This window comes from Pundamilia nyererei, unplaced genomic scaffold, assembly GCF_000239375.1.
Source record: "Pundamilia nyererei isolate P.nyererei 1_Seehausen unplaced genomic scaffold, PunNye1.0 scaffold00106, whole genome shotgun sequence".
Taxonomy (NCBI): domain Eukaryota; kingdom Metazoa; phylum Chordata; class Actinopteri; order Cichliformes; family Cichlidae; genus Pundamilia; species Pundamilia nyererei.
In genome coordinates, this window is record NW_005187507.1 from 1,099,833 (window position 1) to 1,127,710 (window position 27,878).

Sequence of the window (27,878 nt, forward strand, 5' to 3'; positions counted from 1 at the left end):
CCAGTTTTTTGCTTGCTGCTTTCTATTATTCTTCCTATTTTTACATTCAGACTTAAGCACTTAGTATTTGCAGAGAGCGGATGCTGCACCTGAATAGGATTCTCCTGTGTAAACACTTGACCATTGATTTCTTTCTGGTCTCTGAGCACTAATGGCTCTGCTGAAGCAGACTCTTACATTTTCTCGCTCAGCATGGCCACAAACTCAGATGAAGTGGTTTGATGGTTTAAAAAACATGTTTGCCAGCAACTGTAGGTTGAGAGAGTTGGTGTCTGTTTTAGACAGGGGACTCTAGCTAGTAAGGGTATTACTGTAGTGTGTGTGCTTTAACACTGAAAATATATGAAGGATGGCTTTTCTATAATATCCCCATACTACTAATTTTCTTAAAAAATGCTGCACTTTTTTATACCATTGTGTTTCTATAAGATACGACTGCTACTCACTTGAAGGTTTTGTCTTTTTGAAAGTGCTAGCCAAGAACTGTTTGATATGAAATGACTGCTTTGTCTGTCAATAAAGGAGCAGGAGACGGCTACCTTAGCATAAACACTGGATATGGAAAACAGCTAGCCTAGCTGGGTAAGAAAGCGTAGTTACTTATTTTGTGAATTCTGCTTTGAACTGAAAATTAAGGGCGCTAATTTGAGACATCCTTATGAAAGGGTTAGGCGTATTGTTTTAGAGACTTGGGTGTATCCAAACTATGCTAATTGTGTGCTGATTGGTTAGAGTGCTAGCTTTAGCCCACATTTGCTAATAATTGTTTTACGTGTGAATGCAGTATTTGACCTATCAAATTAAAATGCTACACTTATTTTCTGTTCACGCAGGTCCTCAAACAACAAACATGGTAGAAATCTAATCGTTTGAAATATAACCCATTGTATAACCCAGGATAACTTAAAATTTCAACTTCAATTATTTCCAGTGACAGAAAAAAGCTTCCATAGATAACAGTGCTAACTTTTAATAAATATGACGCCACCACCAGATGCCACAGAAACTACTACTAAAATCTTATTCGTAGATGGTGGTTACCATGTTTGGTTTTTGTTTGTGCATTTATGTAACTTAAGCAAGCTCTTTAGATTGTTTGCTGTGCTTTTTCTACTATTTCTCTATTTTCTACCTTGAAATTAAAAGACAGATCAAAATACTCATTTTGCTCCTAAATAGAAGGGAAAATCTGAAGTTAGGTTCTGTTTCTTGTATGATTTAAGCAACATAAAGCCAGCTTATAGTGAAGAATGTACCACAAAGAGAGCAGCATGCAAACACTAAATCTGCATCAGTTCTGCACTTGGGTTGCATTATGAGTGCCTGCACTCAAACTCAGATTTTTCGAACCACTCTGTGTCACCTCTTCTTCAGGTGGAACTAGGGGGGAAAAAATCCTGAAATTCCATTATGCATGAAGATGAGTGTTATGTGGGAAAACCACAAAGCACTCTGATGTATCTCTTTGATCTATTATCTAACAGACTTCCAGGCCATAATCCTAAGCACCCTTGAGGAGGACAGACCCTTTCTTTCCCCCTTCTCCTCTTCCACATGTGACGTCATAGCTGGGTTAAGTGCCTTTTCTATGGGTTACAATGTCTTAAGAGCCCTACTTGGGGAGAAGGTTTGAAGAGAGTTGATGTTATATTTATTTATTTTATTCTGTTTACATTTTTTGGAAAAATAGTGAATTGGTTACAGTATAAATCATACCCAATTTGGTCTGTAAGCTTGTTTTCATATTTCAAAGCTAACTAGAGTGCATTCTCTTGGCAAATCCTAAAGCTTTGCTTGCTTTTCTTTTTTTGATAAATGCTAGGATGAGTTTAAAATGAAGCTCTTCATACTGTATAGCACTTCTGTGTTCCTTCCTTCCTGTGTTTGAGATGCCAGCCTTTGAATGGGGGCCATAAATGGCTTCCCAAAAAGCAATTTCCACTCACAGCTGCTTAAAGAAATCGTAACTTGTGATGCATTCCTTCTGGACATAAATAGATCCAGAAAGGACCAGGTGATGGAAAGATGGACAACAACCAGAGCAAGATGACACTTTGGCAAAAAACTGCCTGGTGCTCTAAATAGTGTGAAAATGGTAGTAAAATAAACCTAAATGAATTGAGTTTGTTCACTTCTGTCATCAGTGGTAGCTATTAATCAGCCACCGAGTCCAAACAGTTTTTCATTCCTTCAGATACAATCTGTCCCTCGGTTCAACAGTGCATCTCTGACCTTTGGTTTGTTTGCACACAATTTGCAATCCCATCAGTAAATGGCATTGAATGCCTTAATGAAATTAACTGATTGGCGAAGTATTGATATGGATTTGTTTTTCCGATGCAGGCATCTTTTGGCTGTGACACTATTGACATCTTAAGTGAATTTTGATTTCTTAGTGCACTGGAGGCTTTTATCTTGTCTGTGTTCAATTCTTTTTGTCTTTCTGATAGAAATTCATGATGAAAGCGGTATGTGATCAGCCGAGGGACAAAAAGACACCTCAATTTGCTTTTCTGAATGCAATGTGATTATTTGCTGAGACATTATTAGGCTATTGTAGCGTCTACGAGAGGAATCGATAGTATCACTTTAGGGCAAACTCTGGATTTAAAATGACTTTGCCTCTGTGGGTGGTTGTATATTTCACGCTGCATGTTTGTTCTTCTTTAATGAACTCGGGCACAATTCAAAGCTGCTCAAATTTGTTCCTGTGATTCTTGAGTTTTTCACACTCTCTCAAAGCTTTGACACTATTTTGTGGTATTTATTTAGCATTTGAGTGTTTGGGGTGTTGTTTTTGTCTTTTGTCGTCTATCTTGGGCTGTCAGGAAGCATTACTCTGACAGGCCCTTTTGTTGTTGTTACTTTAAGATTGAAAGCAGAGTTTAAAACCAGTCCTCGGGGTGGGGGCAGCAAAATAAGTATAATTTTGAGCCAATAGGCATGGCTTCAGTGGGAGCACAAGAGCCCATAAAAGTCCTTTAATGGACAAAAGAATGCTACAGTATCTCCTGCTCTTCAACACAGAGCCAGTGCCTTTTAAAATAATGTCTTTTATTCCTCTGTGACAATGTGGGCTTCACCGTTTTGCAGCGATAGCTGCACGTAATCTTGTGAATGCAAATAACCCGGCTATCAGCTTTTGTGATTCAGGAACAAAGACATTTAGCTATTGTTTTCCTGTCTTGTTTCTGTGCCGCTAACCCTATACAAATGCATGTTTTAATGATTTTGGCCGTGCACATCAGTGCCATATATTCAAAGGGAAACAAGCACTCAGTTGTTTTCTTTTATTCCATATATGGTCGGATGCAGGTTTTGCTGGGAACCCGAGCCAAGTGTTAGTCTTGGGCCATCAGGTTTGGCTCTGCGCAGATATGGGATTTGTTTTTTTATGCTCGGTTTTGCGACAACCTTTGATCATTCTCATATGTCAGCATGTTGCTTTGTGTGTTCTCTGTCCGCATAGTCTCATAGTTTGCAGAGCAGCACAGTCAGTTTTTGTGTGCTTCAACATTTGTTTTCATCAGACTGCCTTTATACGGTGATTTGATTGTTGTTAAGCATTCCATAATTGCAGTCATAGTAAGTTTGATAATAAGAGTATTTGTACAATTACTGATGTGTTTATTATAAGGACACACTGGTTGTTAGTCCCTGGTAGGAGTTGCTTTTTACACATGTGGCTTTTGAATCAATACTTATGTGTTAACTGTGAATATTGTCCTCAAAGAAGGAACAAAACTGTTGCATAAGCAAACAAACCTATTTACAATTTTAGAAATTCCATTGGTTTTCAGCAGATGCCTATGAGCAAGCAAAATATTTTCTCTGTTCACGCATGCCTTATCCTAAAACAACAAACACGATGGAAATCTAATCTTTTGACATACAAGCCATTGTTGTGTGTGCGTGTGCGCGCACATGCTTGTGTATGCGCTTAAGTCTTTGTTTACCATGTGTGCTTTCAGAGTGCTTAATGCGCACAGATACTGCTGCCTCAATAATTCTTACACAATGGGAAACACTGAAGCCTTTGGTGGATCTGAAACACTTCACCTGAGAAATGTGGGGGTTTTAAAACTGCATCCCCGTCAAAAATCTCCCCAGTTTTTATTCTTTTTGTGTGTTTGATGTATTTTACTTAATTAAAACATTTTCTTTTTAATGAACTGCAGAAATACTTTTATATTTCTAAATCTGTTGTGGTGGCCCTACATACATTTATTGCATCCTACCTATAATTTCTTCAGTGTATCTTGTTTGTGTAATAATCATTGTTGATCATTTACTGCACTGCAGGAGTCACTGGCAGAGCCATAGAAATGTTTGAGATGCTCAGGAATGGAATGGTGAAGAGATGAAGGGTAAGATTTAGACTCTTTACTAGTATTAATATTAAAATTAATACGATAGAGAAGAAGACATTTCCAGTTTTACTGTTACTAGTGAAAAAGCTTTGGTGAACTGGGGATGGCCAGCCTTTTTTAACCTTTAAATAAAGTTGTCTTTGTGCCACCATAATGTCCACCCAACCCCATGGAAAGTCATAGCCTGTCCATATTTGATGTTTGTTTGACCCCATAAGGGCACGAACCTTGGCTGATCCTTCATCTGAGGACAAAGCTTATGTTTGCAGTGACATCATAAATGCCTGCTCAGAGAAAACAATGGCTGATGAATTTAGCTGGAGTCCAGCACACTGGACAGCAGTGACACAGAGACGTTGGCCGAAACTTCCAGTGTCATAGAAATGTTTCAAACAATGACCAACATCTTGGCCAAACATGCAGAGTACTCCCAAAACGAGGGGAGCTGTAGTCTGAAGAGATCAAAATGCTGTGGTTGTTTTAGGGACAGTGGCAGGGAGAGCATGAGCACGGCTGGGATCATCAGGTTATAACACCAAGTGTTTATATGAATCTTTGTGACTGTTGGAGACAGTCAGGGATGGGGCACTGCTCCTGGGGGAAGAAAGACACTTTGTTTTTATAGGCTGCCTGGAATGTGTTGAGGACTCTGGACATCTGCTTTATTAGCATATGTGAATCTACCCCCAGCTATGTATCTGCTGGTGGTCTGATAATGGATCTTACTGTTACTGATAAATGTAAATACAGACTGGGATGAGTGGCTTGCGTTTTTTGCGCCGTTTAATTAATGGCTTTATTTTCATAATAATGTTTAGACATTTACATTCGAACCCCTGACTAAAGCATAGGAGGCAGGCTTTGTGAAATTCATGCTTTTTTGAATGGAAGTTGGGTTTTTTCCCCCTGTTTTCTCAGTTGCACTACTTTGCTGTTTCAGTCTGGCTCTCCTGCAGCTTATTGGTGTGAAAATTCCTCAGAAGCATTCTCAGAGTCATTCTCGGGTCGTTACAGATGCACCCCACCCATGCACTCATACCGGCTCGTGGATTACCATTTTCTTTGTTAAGCTAATTGAATTGCATTGTGTCTGTTTAAAAATCAAGTAGGGGGTATGTGAGCCTATGAATGAATGCACAAGGACTTATGGATGAGATGTATTTTCTTCACATGTAAATTAAATAATTGGCATTGTTGGATATGATTTTTAAAATGACTAATCGATTAGTTACATATTTTTTTCTTGCAAGTTCTCTGCTCGAACTCGATTGTATTACCCTGTTATGAAGTCGACTCGGGTTGTTTCCTGCTATCACGTCTTCATGACAGAAAATTAATTAGTTTATGAATAATGCACCATTTCGCTTGCGATAAAGATCATGTGGCAAAGTACCTTCAGACAGATATCATCTATTAAATAGACCAGGCTCGTGTAACCTAACACCTTGTGGGGAATGCACTCAATCAAGCCCATTGTTTCTGTTCACATACAGTTCCTTCTGTGAGATAAGTCTGACCTGGCCACGGAGATAACAACAATGCCCTAAAAGCACTGATGAGGCATTGACTGTCAGTGCCACAGTTAGCAAGATTTCCACCCAGATTCATACGCAATTCAGGTTAGGCAAGCAGCTGCGGTCATCAGAGGTGCAATAAATTAACTTAATAAATAATACAGGGAAAGTAAGCCATTGTTGCTAATATCACATTATCCCAGACTAATATTCAGACTCTTAGTCAGGATGTAATTTAGTGAGCTGGTGCCTGTGGTGTGATTCATGCAGCAATTTGATCATGCCACCATTTGAATAGGCAGCATAAATATTATGGCACAGAGGATGTGAGTCAGGACAGAGAATCCAGTTCACTGGGCCATTACTTGAGTTGAAAGGAAAAAGAGGAAGTTGGTTTGAAGATTTGTCACCATCAGATCTCTCTGTTTTAGAAAGGGGGTTGGCTCAACAAAGCTCAGGAATGTGAAGAAAGATCTGGGTGTTGGGAATGTTTGTTCCCATAAATAGGAGCGACTAGTCGCCAGTTTCTGGGTGGGAAGAACAGCTAATAATACTATTCCAGCTGCATTATTATAGCTCCATTATTAACTGATATAATACAGAGGATTTTAATTTAATTTACATAAAATATATAAGTAAAATGATTTCATAATGTGGGACAAAGTAGTGGTGCCAGTATTTGGTGGTTCCAATCAACTTTCTTTATTTCTAACAAAACCTGCTTCAAATGCCTGAATATGCGTTATGTTTATCTTGATCAGCAGGTTTAGTCTGTTGCCACAAATCTGCAGTGCAACAGGTTAATCAAAACTGACCCTTTGTTTCGTGTCATCCTCCTAAAATGCAGATGTGGTTGTCTTGTTGTATGATTTTGGACCTAAATTCCTGCTAGAAGCTCCTTTGAGGCAGTTGTCCATGCTCAGCCACTCATCACTGGTGGTGGTTGATGTATCCATCTGTGCCAGCAAAGGAGAGCTAATCCCTGACAACTGCACGCCTCTGACACCATGTCTGTTGCACTGCTGGTTGTGCGATACAATAGCTTCTCCTCTTTTGTCCTTGAAATTGTTTTAATTAGCACCACAGCAGGGAGAAGTCGAAAACATAAGATTGAGACAGTAGGATGGACAAAAGTACACAAGTATGATAGTACAGTATTGCAGATGACAGTCAGTGATATAATTGAAAAGGTGAGTGATGTGAAAGCAGCAATGAATCAACTTCAAATATTATAAAAGCATCTAAATGTTTATGGATAACTGAAACTTCCAAAGCACACGATGCCTTTTTAAATCATAGTTAATTATGCTTATTTTAAAATCAGCTACTCTTCCTAATAAAAATTATGACTTTTAGTATATTTTATTTATTTATTGTTCCATTAGAAGTATCGTCCTGTAGTTGAATAGCCAGAGACTAATTTAAGTGCGCATTAATGAGTATTTCATGAGCGATACACCCACTAGAAAGTTTTAAAAAGCAAATTACTTTAAAACTCTAGAACCTGTTATGCTTGCTAAACCATGCTTAACAAGTGCAATGTAGGTAGATGCGTGCATGTGGGGGTGTGTGTGAACATGCATGTGTAGGCTGAGATAAGCCACAGCCTCATGCGATCACTTGTTCCACCACCGAGACTTGGTGGACCTCCCAGCAGCCGACGAGAGGTGCGCATGATCCGAGAGGATCATGTGACCTCTAAAATGCCGCAATAATCCAATATCCATGTCTGTTAGTTGTGCGCGTCACTTTCTGTTGGAAAGTTAATGCTCTGAATCTTTGTGGAATGCCAGCCTACGTGTTAACTTTAGATATCGATAAGGAGAAGACGGGGTCGTCATTTTAGGGCAAAGGTTGCCTTTAGTTTCTGTAGATTAAAATGGAGGTTGAAAAACTTAGATTGGCCATTTATGTAAATACTCAACCCCCCCTCCCAGTTTCTGCTCTCCCAAGTCAAACACCCATCCCCCTCAGACTCTCCTCTTCTCCTTGCCCCATGAGAGGCGAGATGGTGGAGGGGGAAGAGAGACAGAGATCCCAAACCATCTGAATCCCTTTTAACTAAGTGGACTGAGAGCAGTAGGGCAATTATTCCACCATGATGCATTCCTTTTCAAAAGAGGATGCCATCACCGTGCAACAAATGGAATGCAAGCTGTGTTATGGCCAGTGAAGGAATGCCACATCCAACTCACAGAAAAGTACATGAAAGAAAACATTAAATCAGGTGCTTTAAAAAAACTATATAAGTTGAAGCGTTCTATAAATTTATTAGGACCACAATATAAAAACAGAACAAAACATGTAAAGCAAAAGACATTACTTGAAGTTAAGTAGTATTTCTTTATGCAGAATCTCCTCAGTCGGGATGCTGCTGATGTTAGCAAAAACAAATATCAATCAATCAATTATGATTGGTTAAGATGGAGCACAACTAAAATGCTTGTTACAAGTAACTACAGTTCCTTTTAACCAATATGGTCGACTAAAAAGTAAGATGTTTTCCCTGAAACACTGCAAAAACAAGTGTAAAATAGATCAAATAGTGACATTTGAGTGAAAATCAAGTATATGGATAATAACTAAAAAAAATAAAAGTTCTGTACAGACAACCACAGTCTGTAAATTAGGTAACAGTTACAATGGCTCAGATTGCTTTGTAACTGATTAATTCACGTTTAAAGCATATTTCAATAGATTCTCCCATGTTCAGAGCATGAATGCTTGGATAAACAGTGTGTGGTTTGTGGTAGCTGACCACAAGCTGTTAGTTTTCCTGAGATTTGATTATCTATCACTTACATTGTAGGCCAATTTCCTCCAACTATAAACACAGGCTTAATGATGAAAAATACAGCTGTGTGGTGTTTGAATGGAGAAGCCTACAATTAACTAAGATTAATAACAGCGTGCTGTGATGGAGCCCCCCCTCATACTCGGACCCTCAGGCAAAAGTTCTGTGAGAAAAATTTTCTCATTTTCAGTCGCAGCGTCAAAAGGGATGTGTTTTTTAAAGGTTTGCCGATTTGTCTGTTTGGAATTTGAAGGCTTTATTTTTCTATTTCTATCAATTTTAAACTTTATTTTACAGAAAATATAAGGAAAAAAAGGCCATTTTTTTATGATAAATCATTTATTAACGCCTCAAAGCAATGTTTGCTTTTGTAGTTTATTATTGTTTTATTTATAATAACAATGCTGTTAATTCTTTAAGAAGATATAATAAAAAATTATACACTTTGTGGTCATTAAAGATATGATTTTAGTCTGGCGGGGGTTCTTTTCCCATACCCCACCTGTAGATTGTGCACCGCTGATTACTCCAGACACCCTTTCCAGGTCCACTTCTTCAGTGTTTAATGGAGCTCATCGTCCCCTACTAATTCTCTCACCATTTCCCCTGAAACTGGACACTCTGCCACATGTATCATCCAATAGCACCTTTCTTAGGAAGTGACTGGAGCATGGAGTGAGAGCTTTAGCACTTCTTTTAAAGAGTAAGACAATAGGAACAAGACAAATTTCCAACTGAGCAGCTGTGTGGTGGAAAACACTTGCCTTTGTGTAGTCCTTCCCACAGTCGCATAGGGGCTGTCATATGCTCAGCATTTGCTCAACTTTTTTAATGGGTTTTTGAATGCATGTGGGGTGAAACCAAACACATCCTTAGATGTGTGAAAGTCGCAGGGTATAAAGACAGATGTATGAATGCTCAGTTCCTATTCTCCCACCTCATCTCTGTAATGATTTAGTGCCTGTTTAAGAAGAATCGCCTTTTTTGTCATATAGCCACAGATGTTTCCGCCCATCTGTCTTATATTTATGGCTGATAAAGCAGTATATTTACATTCATCCTTACAGTTAGATGGCAGTAGTACATTTGTAAATAACAGTGCTTTGTATCTGCTAAATTGCTAGCTTGGTTCAGATCTGTAGGAAAAAACAATGTGTCTTTGTATGTGACCTCATTGTTCCTTGGTTGAACCTAAGTCCATCTGAAAGCCTCACCACTAAGCAGCCATCTTGGTAATTCCTCCAGGTATTTATTTAGAATATTTTTTTATTGTTAGGGAAAATCAGCCGCTCTTTCATAATCTCAATTCTTTATTTAGCAGTGACAGCTATTGAACGTGACACGCGAAATGAACGCAAATTAAATTTCATTTAATGATAAAAATGAAAATCAAGCGTTAGGATTTATAATATATACTATATATTATTTCAAAAAGCTTTAAATGTTTGGAGGGTTTTTTTAAATATACCTTGCTAATTTTAATTATTTTTGCTAGCGTTAGCTGACAACCATCTTCTCTAAATGGGTCACTAATGTCTTCAAAAAGAAAAACAAAAATGTAGTGGCTTCCTTTTGGGCCAAAATGCCCCAAAGGGCATTAAAAAAGTATTTGAGGGTGCTTGTTTAGCTCATTGGGTTGAGCAGATTGCATAGATATGCTATAAGTCTGAGGTACCTGGGTTCAACTCCATACCAAGGCCAATCTGCTGTGTTTTTCCCCTGGTCTTTCTCACAGTTTTACTATTTCTTCCCCACTGTCAGCCATCAAAATACAGGCTTTAAAAACAGCTGTGAGGTTAATATGGTCTGGAAGTGTAGCTGGTCATTCTACTGGTCATTAGATTACAGGTGCTAACCCTGGTTACGACCCCAACTTCCACAATTATTCAGTGATATCTCAGTGGCTAAATGCCATCTGTTATATGCAGTTTGTTTGTTTACTTTGCTTTAACCGGTGGAGAGACTCAGCCAAACATATTTCTTTCTTTGTATTCATGCTAAGCTATGATTTATGCCGTAGCCTCATATTAACCTTACAAACATGAGTCAAACATCCAATAGTTGAGCAAGAAATCAAAATGTGTCCAATTTTAAGTTTGCAAATGGGAAACAGTAGCTTGAAATCTCTGCAGTCTGTGTATGAAACTTCCCAGTGTCTGCGTCGTGTTAGCAGGCAGTTTCTGTGTGTTGACACACAGAAAGCAGTCAGTTAAATGCGTCTGCGAGATAACTCCAGTCCGAGCCTTTCATCCTCTGGACATTTGGACAGAGGCTCAGACAGGTCAGGGTTAATGACAGGCTGTCAGTGCACCTTTAATGTACTACGTGTTGAGTAAAGGCCGTTTTCTCATCCGCACATAGATAATGGTTTTGAAAAGAAAAAGGTCAACACTGATAAATAACTGGATTTTGATCATCAAATATTGATGAAAAACGAATGATTCATGTCCCAACCTACACTACCCAGGTGAGTTCATATTTCATATCAGTGTAACCGACCTCTCATCTGTCCTGAAAAACATTTCCTTTAGGGAAGTCTGACTGTAATGGAATACTAGTAAAAAACAGAAGAATGTGCTTTAATTTGTCAAGGGGATCTGAGCTGACAACTTTAGTAAAGTCCACTATAACAACCTTCCAGGGCCCCTGACCTAGGGAGGGAGTGACCCCTGACCTTATTTGGGCCTCTTTTATGAGGACTTTTTTGGCTGAGCCAGATGGCTAAACTATCAAAGGGTTTTTTATGAGAAAAATCTGCAGGCAAGGGTGGAGTAGTATATTTATCTCATTGTCTGGAGGACCAAGCCTCTGTAACTTCCGACTAGATCGGGTAGAAAGAGTTGAAGACGAGTTACATAGCAGAGTGTGCACGTGGGAACCTACGCACTATCGATGAGCATACAAAATATGAATTTGTAATTATTGAACGTGAGCTCCATTCTCATGTTTTAAGCCACTGGAGGTGGTTCATTAGACATACTTTTATATTTATCTGAAAAACATATTCATGCACACAGCATCCAACTATACAGAGCGATGTGTTTGCAAGATATTTAACTGTCTGCTCTAAAAATTATTATTAGCAATTTCTTGTTTACTCAGTCATCCAGTCTGCAACCAATGCAAACAGCAGCAGCAAGCAAGGAAAAACGACTCAGCAGCTCAAACAACCTGCTGTCAAATAGCGACCGGCAGCAGAATGAAATGAACAGCCTGTTGTTGAAAGAAGCTGCTGCTCTTCTGAAACTTTTTACAAGTAATGCAAAACTTGTGTATGGACACATGTTGTAATGAATCCGATGTGTTGTTTACTAAAGATCAAAAATGTGTAGAAAGCAGGGGAATTTGCATGTTTGGGGAAGGGAAGAGTTGTGTGTCCCAGGGTCACTATAACTTGCTCTGCTCACATCACTCATGTTGCATCTTTATGAGCGATGGCCTGTTTTGTTGGATTGAGTTTCTGGGGAAGCATTTAGGGCCCGTCTATGAGCTGTGCAATACAGGAATAGATTCAATATTCCAGTAAATGTTTGACGGGACGTGAGCTGTGCATAATCCGGAGCACGTGCTTGTACGTGCATGAATCGGACTCGAAGCTAATCATAACAAAGCTACTTTATGTGTATAGTTACACAGGTGAAAATCCCACTCAGTAGCGCCTTCTTATACGCTCGGGTCGCACAGCTGTTGTAAGCATTACCAGTTTGTTGTTCTCTACAGAAACAAACTCAGCTGTTCCCTCTGAGCCCACTCATCATCATCTTTGGACTTCTGTATAGACAGAGGCACAAAAAAAATAGACACATGTATCTAATGATTAGTAAGAGAAAAAAAACAGGAGTTTTAAAATAGATCTGAGACCAGATTAGTCATGTATATTCAATTAAAATATAATTTGAAGGATTTATATATAAGCATTCACAATTGTTCCCAGATTCAAGATGAATTATTTATGAATTAACATCACTAATGAATCATTTATGTTATCAATTTTTATAACAAGGGTAACCTAAGCTGTGGTTTGCCTGGTTGTTTTAATGTGGCCATACCTTCCCCTGATTGCACTCAGGGGTCGAGTGAGATCTAAAGTAACTGGAAGCAGTTAAAATAATAGGAGCTTACCATGTGTTTGAGGTTATAAGAAGAGGAGGAATGGCCTCTTTACACAGAACAGCCACACTGAGGACTGCTGATGTTTACTTCAACATTTGGAGGACCTGGAGAGTGTGAATGATAAAAGTTTCTTTAAAGGGTTTTCATCAGGCAGGTCAAATCACAGTGCTGCATTACTTTGCATTGTATCCTGCCTCTTTGTGTTAATTTTGCATTATCAAAAAGCTAAAATCAAGTAGTCGATAACAATGACAACAGCTGAAAAGCAGCCGCTGCAAACAGAAGAAAATCGAAGCAGTTTTGGTTATTTTCCTCTGTCAGACAACAACTCAGCACATGTACACACCCACCTGCATTCAAAAATAGTCATTCTTACATAGATTCCACATAAGCTGTCTCCTCCCATTTTCATTCACAAAGAGAAGCGTGGTGGTGGTGGGGGGTAGGGAGGCGGGGCTAATCTTTTTCCAAATTTGTATGAGTCACTGAAAGAGCACAACAGGCATGTGCCATGTGCTGCAGAGAATGCCACTTGTTTTCCAGCTACAGTGGGAAAAAAATCACTTAAAGTTTGACTGAAACTGTTCACCATACAGACGTTTTTCACTTAGGCATCCTTTCAGTTTAGCTCTTCGCCATTTTGACTTCACAGTTTGATTTGTGTGTCTTGCAAATGAGCTAGAAACCAGATTTATGGGGGGGATCCTTCACCTTAAGAGGTTTTTTTTCTCCTAGTTTCACTGTTAAATCTCCTAAAGTTTAGAACACAAAGACCCCTCGGCGCTGACCAGCCCACCCCGCAGATGGCCAGAGGATCAGAGACTGTCAGCACGCTTAAACGAGCCAAGAGTCGAGGTTCCAGCCCTGCGGGGAGGACGGAGCATGAATGGGGTATTTCCACCAACTTCTATAGCCCCCCGCTGGGCATTTGTAAAATGATTTGTGGCAAATTTGTTTAATCAATATGGATGCGGGGGAAGTCTAAAGTCTTTCTTTTGCCTTCTTTTCCTGCCTGTAAATGCATCATTGGTCACTACCTATGATGACGACAAGATCACTTTCTGTTTATCTGTGCTTGCATGTGTGTGTGTGTGCATGTAAATGCTAAATAGAAGCATACCTGAGAGAAAGCACTTATTTATCAGTAGTTAACTGGATAGGGCAGGGATTCAAACAAGCAATGCAAGTTTGAGTGCTTCATTGCAGAGAGTTTCTTTTTAAAACATCTATTGAATGTTTGTTCTGAAAGAAAAATCCACTTTCATGTGCTCTAGCTGAATTTGATCATTTTCCCCTCCTTTTAAGTTGTATTTGTATGAATCAATAAAGTAATTAGTGTGATACGCTGCAAAGGTTGGAATGCAGCTTGAGAAAATTTTGTCAATAATTCGTGGAAAAAAAAATAAAACTGATGTCGAGAGCTTAATAAGCCCTGTTAATGATAAATCCTGTTTTTAGATTTGGGAGTTTTATTTATATTAGGACTCACCAGCTTTGGGATCTTTTATGTGACTCTACTAAGCACAGTCATTTAAAAAAAGTGTCTCTTCTGTATTCGGTCTGCATGGTGTCTTTGCAGACACGCAGGTGGCTTCGATCCAATTCTTCCAAGGCTGCTGTCTAGAAATCAAAAGACAAAGGCACTATAGGGTTTTCTCCTTTCTATCCAGCTTTTAATTTACAGTTTTGCTTGTTAAAGAGTAACCCCACCCCTTTTCTCTCTATACTTCAAACAATTCCTTATATTACAGGAGAGAGTGAGGCTGTTTACACCCCTCGAATTCATTGTTTTTGCTAGAGGAAACATTAAAAAGTAATTGTACCATAAAATGTATACATTCAGTCTGAGAATAATAGATACCGTGACCTATGTCCTGCATTTTATCCTGGATCCTATGCAAAGTTATTATTCACAGCCCTTTTCAGATGCCTGTTACTGACTCTTCCTCTAAATTGTTTGCCATTATAAACCTTGCAAAGCTCATAAGACCATTTGTCACACACCTTTCAACTCCACTGACTCGAATGAATTCAGCACACTCTCCAAATGTTTCTTTTTTTCCCAAACTTTCTATCTAAACTGTCACAGCAGAGCTTACCACACCACAGCCCCTCCACAGATGTTGGCAGAATTCCTAATTTTATTCTCTTTCTCTCAGCCTGTCAGTTTTGAAAGGGGGAAGCAGGACAGAAAATAATCAGCAGAACATCCCATAAGTCTCTATGTGAGGGCGGCAGATGTGGGTGTGGAGGGGGGGAGTTGCCACTGGGCCTCCCCAAAGACCCATCTGACTATTGTTCAGCAGAAAAGCCATTTCTGTGGTTGCTATAACAACCATAATGCACTCTTATCCATGTTCCTGTGCAGTACTTGTGGTAGTATGAGATCAGATTTTTTTTTAAACTGTATTCACAAGAATGAGAATTAGCAGTCTTATTCAATTCTTTTTTTATTGTAATTTTTTAATCAGAGTGCTATTCAACATGTAAGCCTGCATGGGACAAGAGGAAGATACTTCTAATAAGTTTTTATGAGCACACAGTAATAAGAACTATGATATTTAGGCTGCTCGTCTTACAGGAAATGCAAATAGATTTATTTTTTTAAGTGCCCCCAAGTAAATACTATTGAATACAATAGGCAGAAGCCGAGGGGATAAACAGTTTCATTCAGTGCTCATAAAAAGCCGTCAGTACATCTGGTACGTCAGGTCCACGGCTGTCTTTGTCTGCAGCCACTGTAAACCTCCACCCAGAGACTCAAAGCCCACCAGGTGTTTTAAAGTCTGTGGGCCACCGCATTCACTGTCAAGTGCTATAGGCTGCCAGTTTCTTTTGTATTTAGAAAAGATTTACCCTTTCGATTCCCAAGGGCCCTTTAGAGTGCTTTCAGCTGATGGTAAATCTACCACTTAATTTGCATTTAATAATTTACCTTTTTTTTTCTTTTAGATCTGGTTGCATTGCCACTAGTAATGCAAAAATTAAAGGTTTATTCACAGATATTTAAAAAAAATCCATGTCTGACAATGTCAGCATTATGGCAACACTCAGTTTTGTCTTCTCATATTTAAGCAGTTTTAGGTTAATATGATTTTATATGTTCAATAAGAAATTCCAGATAGACTTTCTGCTTTTTTGCAAAAACAGCATGTGTGTCCGCATGATATCATTGCTGACACACAAAGACGTGTTACAGTCATTAATGTTTCATTGGCACCATACCATACATGTTCTCATCCCCCATGACCCAGCTGAGTTAGTTTCATTCTTCAGGTGACACTGAAAACAATGTGATCTTCCAAAAGAACACAATAAGAGAAATGTTAGAATTAAATTATTTGTACATAGTTTTCCCCTTCATCCCGCCGCTTGAGAGTGATTATTCATTAACTTAAATGAACATATATAACCAAATTTGGATGGCGCGCTGTACTGCTGTATAACCATTATATTCTCATAAGCTAATTAGAAGTGCGAGAGGACTGATATCCTGCAGCCCCTCTGCTCACCACTTCCCACCCTGTAAATCTTTATGGCCCTGACCCAGATTGCATCTCAGATTTGAATGATTGGCCTCCTGTTGACTCACAGCTTGATGTGGACTGCCCAGCTCTCCCTATCTCTTTGTTTATTGTGTCGCAGATTCTTTAAGTTTCACCTCCTCATCCCCCAAACTATAATTCCTTTAGATAATCCCATCAAGATTTGTAAATTAAGAGTGCCTTATTGTAATGCTTTTCTCCCTGACATCTTTATTTTCTTAAACAGCATCTTAAAAATGATATATCTGTGGTTGTGCATTAACTTCTTTAATGTGTAAATTCAGGTATCGAATCTTATTATTGCACAGACTTCTTTATTGTGGCTCTAACTAAAAAAAAAACGAGAGTGAGAAGTGGACACAGTGGGGTTCTATTCATACAGTGAGCCCTTGTTTCCCCCAACACTCTATTGTTTATTGATGAAGGCAGTTGTCATAGTCATGCAATAACAAAAGCCTGACTATTGCTGTGTTTACATCTGCACAGGAACCACTGGGCAATTCTCCATTAAATTACAGCCATGTGTGGGCCACTGATCTCTCCCCTCACCCGCTAGCCCCTGTGCCACAGACACACACATTCACACAGATCCCACACTCAGAGTTGAGCTGGATATTAAACTGTTGCCATCACTGTAGACCAGGACTTAACAAATAAAACCAACACTGACTCATTTTGTGATGTCAGCGCCTGAAATTGTTTAAAATTGTGTGCCGAAACAGTTACTTCAGTTTGGGCAGAAACTACACCCGAAAGCTAAAATCAAAGAATTCACGAGCAGAGTAGAAGTTGTTTGTGGAATGCTGTAGCACATAATCTCCTCAAGCCCCTACCCCCCATCCTCTCAGTCAGTGGTGTGAGACAAATAAGCACTCATCTCGCTATCTCTGAAGACACAGATCTAGTTTAAAGAGTTTTTTATACTTCCTGTTCCACCCAGGTGTCATAACAATTTCCGGTTAAACTCTTTACATGGAAACGCGTTTGTTAAATTTAAACATTTTATAATCAAGTACCCTCGATGAAATGGGGGTTTTTTTATATTTACTTGAAATGGTATATATTTGAAATTTTATTTGAAATGATATATTTTATATATCCCAAAATAATTAAGACACCTCTTAGAAAAAAAAGCTAGACTCACACTCAGTGGCCCTTGAAGAATGCAGAATGCACAAATAAGTAAACATTCTTTGTTTAAAAAGCTTAACTGCTTTTATTGCACTAAATGCACACAGATGGGTCCTGTTTCTCTGAAAGGTTCACATGTCCACTGGAAATGTCAGGTTTCCACACTGCAGGCTGCATGTTGGACCTGGACTGAACCTGGACTTAACTTCACATTTACGACGATGACAGAGAAAAATTTCCCCCTTCAGCAAACAAATGTTAAAAGAGCCTTTTAGCATCCAGCTCTGCACGTACAACGTTCTGCACAGTGAAGGTCAAATTTCCAAGAAGGGTAACAAAACGTGCAGTCCATTTTTGAATAGAGAGACAAGTTGTCGTTGTTGTTGTTGTTTTTTTTTAAAAAAGAAAGAAATTATTAGAGACAACCCATTTGCATCTATGGAGAAAATTAGCCAGCAGGTTTATCTAATAGGCTCTACATAAACAGAAAAATTCACTGGGAAAAACAGTATTGGAACAGCCAGCAAACATCCAATGCCTGTCACCTCAGTGCCCTCAGCCTCTATTCTAGGCCGATGCTACCAAACAAAAGAACAAAATACACATGTTCATGAAAAGGAGGACATTGCAAAGGGTGTTTGCTGATCAATAACGAAAACAGTCGGACACTATAGTAATTGCAGAGAGCCACTATACTTGTATTTTCTAGATAATGCCATGTTTAGGTGATTGAAAATCAACAGTGGCAGGGAAAATGACTGTATAGTCTTAAGAAAAGGCACATTGATTGCCTTCAAGCAGCGCTCACGTTCTGATATGACAAATATGAAGGGGGAAATCACTGGACCTAAGTAACAAAAAAGGTCACCCAAACTGTTTTCATTTTCTTTTCCTATCCTCAGCGTTGCTTACCCTTTCCATGGGACTCAAGTCTTGCATGAAAAAAAAAAACTATTCCCCTTTGTCCTTTGTGTAAATTTAATGACGTTATTTATGACTACAAGGGAGGAAATGTTTTAAGGGGCACCTGAAGAAAGCCATCAAAGGATAAAATAATAAAACAGGATCTGGGAAATACACTCATAAGAAATCCTGATGTCAGTGAGCAAGAAGCTAGTCAACCATTAAAAGACTATTTGTGGTGTCCTGCTGGTGAGAAAACATCTAAAAGGGTCAGACAGCCTGGCATGGTGTTTTTTTAGGTCTTTACATAGAACAAAAATGCCATTTTTCCCTTTTGCTTCTCCAGTAGACAGTTAATTATTTGCAATCTAACACGTGTAATGTCGGTGATTTAATCAAGGAGCTCGGGAATGACACTCAAATGTCATCAAGAGTGTTGATGAGGGTCATGTCAAAGAGATTCATAGCTAATGATACTGCATAGTAGCTTTTATGTGCTATGAGCCTTTAGGTTTTATCACAAGAATGCACAATTTTACAAAATAATATAACCTCTACCTTTTATTTTAGACTTGAATATATAGAAAAAAGCCAAACGTGGTGTGTTTTCTTCAAACTCTGCAAGCTTCTGTTTATATCACTTTATTTGACAGCAAGGAAGAGTAAAGGTTTTCCAGAAATAAAGCTAAAAAACAAATCTGCTTGTTTTGACAGCAGCACTGATTGTCACACTGAGGTGAAATGGCTCACCCTTCCCCGATTGCTCTGTGCCTTTCATCTTTTACTGAGTCCTAAAAAACACATGTTCAATTCACAATTCCTGAGCAAGTGTCAGGCTGTTATTGTTTGTCCGCTGCAAGGTCGTCGTAAAGCTCATCGAGTGACACATCTGAGAAACTTAAAGTCTCTCTATCCCACAGCACTCTCTTGTGAAAAGACAAGGAGGGGGTGAAAATTAGGCCAGGATATAGAAAATAATAACTCAGTAGTTACTGTCCTGAGGCTGTTTTCAAGCTGCCTTGTTGGCCGTTTATGAGACCTTCTGTCACCAGTGTAGATATACTATTGTCAGATACATGACCTGGTCAAGGACACAGTATTAGGTTTGCTTTCTGCGTTCGCTGCCTCTTCTACTGCCGTTTCTGTTTTCTCAAAAATTACATAACTGAAACTGAACAGTGCAAAATGATCACTATAGATTTCAGGCACCAACAAACGCGTGTAACCTCAACACAAGGCCATTGAATCTACATGTCTCGATGGTGTATTACATTATACAAAGCAAGAATGTGTGTCGAATAGAAAACAGTTTTTAGTTTAATTCGCTGGTATATTTAATTATGATTATTTACTTATGGGACTTTTTTTCCCAAGCAGTCAGCCATTTTTCCAAATTTTACAACTGTGCACAGTTTAAATTGTATAGATTGAATGTTGAAGAAGAGCGTATTGAAGTATGGTTTCTTATTGGGGCTATAAACTGTCTAGACAACACTCCCCTCTTTTTCACCTTCAGCAAGTCCCTTAAAGGACATTTGTTTATTTGAATATAATGCCGTGTCTTTGTCTCACACTTATCAGCTGTGGCATTATATAACACTTACTGAGGCATTTTAGAGTGATAGAGAATGGTAGAAAGGCCAGTATCACCAAGAGTTACTGAAACTTTGCATACTCCTGTCTGTAGGTCATTTAAATGATATTTTCTTAAATGAACATCAGCGCTTTCTCCTAGTATCAATCACTCTTTCATGCATGGAGCTACTTGTTAAAAGGAAAATCCAAATTAAAAATGTTTCCTGAACTTATCAGGGTCAAAAACATGTTTTGTATAAATACAAAAAAAATTCAAAGGATACAGTGCAAGCTGATCTGATTTTCACATAGGAAGTTGCATGAAAACCAGCCTTAACTACAGTGTTGCGGTTTATACTTTTGTTTTTTGCTTTTCTTAAAACTTTAACATTCAAGCCTCAATCTATGAAGCATGAACACACTTGCCCTAACTTGCCTAATAGACTACAAGATCTGCATTTATGTGTCAATTGTGCTTCCACGAACAGTTTAATCCCTTTACAAGCTTTATATCTGTATGCCTGTTGCTTCTTTTCCTGTCAACATGCATAATTTTACTCAAAATACACTTTTGTCAAACTACAGTGACCTTCACTGTCCTCTATGAAAGCAACACTTTAGTATGCCCTTGGTATACCAATTAATGTCTGCATGAGTTAATCTGCGAAAAAGACCTACAAATAGAACTCCAAGGTTACACTACAACCATATTCTGTTATTCCTATACTTTGCCCCACACACACAGTCTGCAGCAAGACTGTGTGTTTCCACCGGAACATATAGCACCCTTTAGAAATCTGTGGGTGACTGCTGTTGTGTGGTGAGCTATAAACATGCAGGAGGTGATCACTGTGCTCTGCATTAATAAAGGTTCCCCCTTTGTAAATTCTCCTTTGTGATGTGTAGTGAACTTCCTGGAATGTTTTTTCGGCACACCGACTGTGCCAACAATGTGAATGCTAATGTGAAGCAGGACCAACAGAGTCATTCCAGCATCATCCTGATCCCATAACAGAACCCTTGTTTTTTTTTTCTTTATTTTGATTTCCCCCCCCTGACAAAACAACATTATTATGGCGAGTACAGCAGCAGGAAATACAGTGACAGATTCAGCCTCTTTAATAAATAATACACCACTGCAAATGGTTAACCACACAGCAGTTAGGGACATCACCTAGCATCACAATAATTTATTGACCAGCTCCTTCAATGCAAAACCACACATTTTGAGCTATTTTGAAAAAAGAGTTGCGTAGTGGGGGAGCTTGACCGTTTGGCTTTCTCATTCATTCAAATATAACCAACAAGACGTTGTTTTCATTTCATGTTTGACTCTGTTTCCTGTTATGGCTCAACGGTATCCTTAGATGACTGTGTTCCCTCCATTAGTGTACATCCTTGAGACAAAACTACTCTAACGCTTCATATTTAGGAGATCAACATTTACTAGTGCACAATATTCTTTTTTAAAAAGATTAAAGGGAGGGGCACATATGTGCATGTACATGGTTATAGCCTATGTTTTGATGAGCATAAACTGACTTTCTGTAGAACTAATTTGCCATATTTCCCTGTAGGAACATCCTACTTAGTCTACAGTGATGCTATTGGATACAAAACGCTGTATGTAAAATATGTGGAGTTTCCTGGAAGGGGATGGCCAAAAACCCATAAACAATAAGTTGCTTTAATGAAAGTAAATGGCATAAAGTAGGATCGGATCATTAAATTTCGCTGCTTTGAGTTTAAAGTCAAGGAAACAATATTTGGCTGAACTCTCGGTCGCCTTTGTCTTTCTGTGGCAGGCAAAATATAGTTTTCCTGAACAAGGAAAAGTACTATAAGTTGGGTGTTATTAACCCTGCCTCCATCCAGAGCGCCATCCACTAGCATGGCTCCTCCCGCCCCCTTCTGGCACTCTGCTCCGCTCATCAATAGGGAGCGCATTTAAATAATGTGTGAGCGCTTGGATCAGAGCCAATCAGCTGTCAGGGGACCGTGATAAATCGCAATGCATTATTGATAATAATAATTACGTTGACATGCGCATTTCTACTTTAGGGGTTAATTTTCTGAGCCGAAGAATCTGTTGAAGAAGGGGAGGAAATTTGTCTGTAACTCTTTGCTCCTGATGGTCGCACCATGTCGCGGCGCAAGCAAGCCAAACCGCAGCACATCAACTCCGACGAACCCGGATCGATGGAAAATGGTAAGTTTACGCAAAAAGATGAGCTTGTTGGCAAGAAAAGTTAACATGTAGGAATGACACAGTATCGACATCTTATTTAAAAGTGTGGAGAGGGGCTGCTTTTACATTGTCCTCCTCGCACTTTGACCTGTTGCTGTCCCTCTCAACTGACCGGGGCTAAAACTTCGGTCGAGAAGCGACACATTTAGAAATCAGGTGCTCCACGAGGGGCTCTTTTAAATTGAAACATTGTAAGCCTTCTGTCTCTCTCTTTTTTGGTAAAAGCCGAAAAGCATCGTTTATTCTTGGCTCTGTTTTGTCTTGTTTCGTTGTTTATATTGACGGTTTGATTCTAATGAATAAATTGAGGTTGTTTCGCGGACTAAATTAAAGACGGTAAAGTACTTTGAACTTTTTGTTGATTCATTGAAGGGCACGTTGCTACATTTTGGATTGTTTACGCTTTTTACATTTAGAATAATTACCTAATTTGGTCAGGATGCCTGTCGTGTAACTTTATTTCATTCACGTATTGCGAGCTGGTTTTACTGTTAAATTTGAATCGGCTTTTTTAGATTTTGCGCAGTACCTTTGACTCTTTGTGCCGGATTCCCATAGGTATCATTACAGTTTATTCTGCTGTAATTATAATTATCCGTACTTTCTGCCCCTTGTAATTAATAATTGTGTAATCTGGCGAGAGTTTATTTGCAAATCTGCGCCTCAGTTGGAAGTTTCAGACAAAGGTACCCAAAACTGTATGAAATATGACTCTGTAGTAAGCCGACCTAAAGGCAATAAATCCCCCAGTTTAATGCATGACTGTTTCCTTTCGTACATATGTGGAGAGGTGGGGGATGGAGCAGTGGCCTTTTTGTGGAGACTGGGTGGGGGTGCGTTTTGGTGTTGCCATAAGCAAACTTCAGCGCCGCTGTAGCCCTCATAATTAGAAAACTTGGGATGACAAGTTTTCCCTTTTTTTTCATGAACTGTAGGGCATAAAATGCCAAAAGGTTATGCATGAATCTTATTCAGCCCGCATAAGCTGAACGGTTATCTCTGACCTCCTCATGTTGTCCACCAAAGGTGATCACAGGAGGCTCATGCGCCGTCAAGTGGCGAGCGAGTGTGCTGCGTCCTGTAGTTATCTAATGATGGATCCGCTCTGATAAGGACTTTTTTTTTTTCTTTAGTTTTAAATGCTGCTAAGCTGCATCATGGGTGCTTTTCCAGTCGACGTTAACAGTGTTGCAGAGCCATAGTTAGCGCTTCCTCATGGATCAGAATGTAATGCTGTTTGCAAATTTTTCGTGACACCGCCTCAGTGCCGCCTGGTGAGCAATTAACAAGTCCAGCAGATTCCTTGGGCAAATGCAAACAGGTGGTCTACCCCCCATTCTTCCAGGCATTAGCATTTAACAATACACCCAGTTGTAAAATGGTCTCTTGGTTAGCACACAAATTAAAATGCTCACTTGGAGCACTTATCAATCTTTCAAAAGACTGAAAAATGCTTGGGAAGTTTTTTAATAAATGTAAAGCTGTCTTGTGTTTGAGCCATTCTCATTTATACAATATAAAACCTGCAATTTAGAGAAATTGTTTCTATTTGTTTACTGTGGAAATAAAATTGATCTTTAACTGGGGTTAGTTTAGTGTAAGGTGTTTCCTTTTATGTGTGTGTTTTTTGATGGGGGGGTCTTTTTTTTTTTTTTTTTTTTTTCAGAATCTAACTTGAGTGTAACTTGATACTCAATCTGTAGCTCTTTGTTTCTGTGGACATTGTTCTAGGTAGCCAAAGATAAATGATTGCCCTCTACAGGCCCTTTGGACAATAGAGCAATTCACAATTTTTACAGCCTGGTGCAGTTACCTAGAGAGAGTGGACAAAACAAGGGGGGGACCCTTTTAGATGTGATGGTGTGAGCCAGTGAATAAATACATTACACCAAATCAGCAAAATCTCAGATCTTGACAAATGAACAAAACATTGTAGCCTTTAATGTGTTACAGGAATTACATTATTTGATTTGACGAACATGGTTGTAATTGTATGAGAAGTATTCATGTAAATATTTTATTCTCTCGTTGAAGGGATTCATCAAGGTGATTCCGCTGAGGAGATTGGAAATGAAGTAAAGAGGTTCAGAATGGATGAAACCAGAGTGTGCACCAAGTGCTGTGCTGAATTCTTCGACGAAGAAGAATTTCTTGAACATGAGAAAAATTGCACAAAAAGTCAGCAAGTGGTCATCATGAAAGATGGAGACGGCAGTGACGAGCCTGAGAAATATTCACAGGGTTCTTCTGAAGGCCTTGCCAGTGATCACGAAGACGGCCACTCCAGCAATCATTCTCCATCGCGTGCCAACACAGACCAGCTGGAAAGATTGGAGGAGGAGTCCAGTGCAAATGCAGATGATTCCAGACACCAGGATCGGGGAGAGATGTCTGCTAGTCCTGAGATGACTTTCCAACCCTCCCCGAAAAGGCAAGATTCAAATGTTACTCTTGAAACCATGGCTGACACTAAAGTGGCAGTTTCCCAAATTCCTTCAAACACTTCTCAGACTTCACAGGATGCCATGCAGGCCATTCCAGTAATCCTGGAACAGCTAGTGTGCCTCCAGCAGCAACAGCTACAGCAAATCCAGCTCACCGAACAGATCAGAATCCAAATAGCCATGATGGTCCCACAGAGTCTCCAATCATCAGTAGAGTCAACAATGGATCCTCTGAGAGCCCTTGGTGCACATCTCTCTCAGCAACTGTCTGCTGCAGCAGCACTGATAGGAAAAAGAACCGGCAGTCAGAGCCTTTCCATGGAGAAACTAAAGCAAGGTAAACTACCTCTACCCACTGGCATGTCTCCTGCTCTGAATGCAGGAATGGGCTCGATGACGTCAAACACAGACCTTTTAAAGGGTGCTCCAGATCTAGCCGGACGTTTACCAGTACTCATGCCACAGTCTTCAGGTGTTCTGGGTTTCCCTAGTGTGTTCAGTGGAGTCCAGGCAGGGATCGATGCCTCCAAAAAAGTGAAGCCAAAGATGCTGAACATCCCACCGGAATCAAAGAGTGGGGACCCACTATACAAGCACAAGTGCAAATACTGTGGAAAGACTTTTGGCAATGACAGTGCCCTCCAGATTCATTTGCGTTCTCACACCGGGGAGAGGCCTTTCAAGTGTAACATCTGCGGAAACCGTTTCACAACCAAGGGAAACCTCAAAGTGCATTTCCAGCGGCATAAAGACAAATATCCTAACATCAGCATGAATCCTCATCCTGTACCCGAGCACCTTGACAATATTCCGACCAGCAGTGGGATTCCCTTTGGTATGTCCGTACCCATGGATGAGTCAAACATAACCGAAATGAAGCCTGTGCCAAGTCACCCAGCGGCTGTTTTCAGCCCATCATCCATGCCAGGGTTCAAAACATTTGATGGCTTTGGGGGTGATCCATTTTCCCAGAGACCCTCGCCATCAACAAGTAATGGCTCCCCAAATGTTTCGTCTGTGTATGGCCAAGACGTGGGCCTGGAGCCAAACCAGAAAGATGCTAAAGAGATGCTTGGAGCATTGCACCACATGAATGGTAATTCTCTCTTAGGAGAGCAAAGCTCTGGAACAGCAAAACTTCAGCAGATGGTGGATGGACTGGAGAAGAAGACTGGTGATCCCAATGAGTGTGTGATCTGCCATAGGGTACTGAGTTGTCAGAGCTCACTCAAAATGCATTATCGCACACACACTGGCGAAAGGCCGTACAAGTGCAAAATCTGTGGCCGCGCATTCACCACAAAGGGTAACCTCAAGGCTCATTATGGTGTGCACAGGGCTAGCACTCCTCTTAAAATGCAACACTCATGCCCAATCTGCCAGAAAAAGTTCACAAATGCAGTGGTTCTACAGCAGCACATTCGCATGCACATGGGTGGGCAGATCCCCAACACCCCCATGCCAGAAAACCAGTTTGAACCAGCAGAAGCAATTGTGCCTTCTCTCCCAGAAGAGAAGTCTACTGACACCAACGGATTTGAAGCCAGCATGGAAGATCAAGAGCCAGAGCTTAACAAGACAGCAAATGACTCCTCCAGTTCCCTGCCATCTGCCGCTGAGGAGCAACCACAGAAGCTTGCAGCCCCTGTAATGTCCAGCCTAGATGTTTTGAAGAATCTCTCAAATGCTCTTGCACTGAAACGACAAAATAGCACTACTTCAGAAAGTGAAGGAACATCCAAAGAATCCCCACCAGCTCAGAGAGAGCAGGAGTATCAAAACGGCCATAGTCCCTCCATCACAGACTCGGCTGCGTCTTTTCGCTCCTCTTCTCCAGTTAACAACATTAATGGCAAATCTCCTCAGCCTGCTCTTGATGAATTTCCCCAGAGCGGGTCAAAACCAGAGTCAGATGACGCTAAAGATGAGTCAAGTGGCGCACTTGACCTCACAGCTTCCAGCAGCTTCACCCCAAAAGCAATTAAGGAAGAGCCTGGCATGTCTTTTTCAAATGGAGACTATGGTAAGTTTACAAGTTGAGTGAAGTGTATTAGATGCTGTCATCTTGAATGTGTAGACCTAATCTTCAATCTTTCTGTATTAGTAGCTTCCAGTAACATGCCTTTCATGAGGATACCACCAACGTTGGCCAGTCTAGAGATGAAGGTTCCCCCAGAGAATCCTCTGGGCCCTCACGGGTTGTTCAGCTCCCATGTGCCTCAGGGAACAGCCATGCCCTCCTCAGTCTCCCCTGCACCACGACGATCAGCCAAACCACATGTGTGCCATGTCTGTGGCAAGAACTTCTCCTCTGCCAGTGCCCTGCAGATCCATGAGCGCACACATACAGGAGAGAAGCCTTTCGCCTGCCACATTTGTGGCAGGGCTTTCACAACAAAGGGAAATCTAAAGGTGAGTCATCACTTGTCTGAGAAATGGTTAAATTAGGCATTAGAGTTCATGTATATAGATGATGTACTGAAAAATAAGCATTTTGGTTTTGTTTTTTTGTTTTTTAAGGTTCATATTGGCACCCACATGTGGAACAACTCATCAAGGCGTGGCCAGCGTCTGTCTCTAGATAATCCCATGGCGTTGATTGCAATGACCCCAGATGCAAAGATGATGCCAGAAATGATGCAGGCCCCCAAAGAGCTGGTCGCTCCTCCGATGAACTTTGACCCATCTCTGTGGAACCAGTATGCGACTGCTACCTTCAGTGGTGGCCTGACCATGAAGACCAACGAAATTTCTGTCATCCAGGGAGGTGGCATCCCACTCCCTGGGAGCCCTGCTGGTGGGCCCCTGATTGGCTCCACTGGAGGCCTCATGAAGATTGATGGATCCCACTCAGGCTTGCCTGCCACCATGGCTGAAATTGAGAAAAATGGCTCAGACAGTGTGCCAAAATCACAGTTTCCACATTTCATGGAAGAGGGCAAAATAGCAGTTAATTAGTTTCCCTTGTCTTTCTTTCTTTATCCATCAGGTAATAAACACATTCACTTTTGTGAATGTCTCTCTTCTTTATTGAGGTACAATCAATATTCTGAGAAATCCTTGTTGATTTGCTGTTAAATTGGTTAAAAATGTCCAATTAACTTTATGGCAGCTATTTTCCTCCTGATCTCAGTGATTCTTAAGTGTTATTACTAGTCAAATCTGTATAACTGCTAGGGATGCATCAATACAACAGCTTTTTTTTTTTTTTTTTTTGAAGGACATTGACAAAGAAGACTTG

The 27,878-nt window shown here is 40.0% G+C and overlaps 1 protein-coding gene across 3 annotated transcripts; it reads left to right on the top strand.

Annotated features, from left to right (window-relative positions):
• Positions 1-502: 502 nt before the first annotated feature.
• On the top strand, positions 503-27,848 carry sall4 (spalt-like transcription factor 4). 3 transcript variants are annotated; one of them, XM_005740981.1, is made up of 4 exons: positions 503-582; positions 24,228-26,660; positions 26,742-27,049; positions 27,158-27,848. In XM_005740981.1, the coding sequence occupies exons 2-4, from the start codon at positions 24,284-24,286 to the stop codon at positions 27,593-27,595; spliced, it is 3,123 nt and encodes a 1,040-aa protein (XP_005741038.1). In that variant the 5' UTR covers positions 503-582; positions 24,228-24,283; the 3' UTR covers positions 27,596-27,848. The 3 variants fall into 3 exon arrangements, with proteins under 3 accessions (XP_005741038.1, XP_005741036.1, XP_005741037.1); XM_005740979.1 differs by lacking the exon at positions 503-582 and adding an exon at positions 21,927-22,154; XM_005740980.1 differs by lacking the exon at positions 503-582 and adding an exon at positions 21,927-22,154 and having other exon boundaries at positions 26,745-27,049.
• The last annotated feature ends 30 nt before the right edge of the window (positions 27,849-27,878 follow it).

Coding starts and splice junctions, on each gene's coding strand:
- sall4 (XM_005740979.1), top strand. CDS start 22,088: ATGTCGCGGCGCAAGCAAGCCAAACCGCAGCACATCAACTCCGACGAA. Junction 26,661..26,741: donor TTTTTCAAATGGAGACTATG/GTAAGTTTACAA, acceptor TTTCTGTATTAG/TAGCTTCCAGTAACATGCCT. Junction 27,050..27,157: donor CAACAAAGGGAAATCTAAAG/GTGAGTCATCAC, acceptor TTGTTTTTTAAG/GTTCATATTGGCACCCACAT.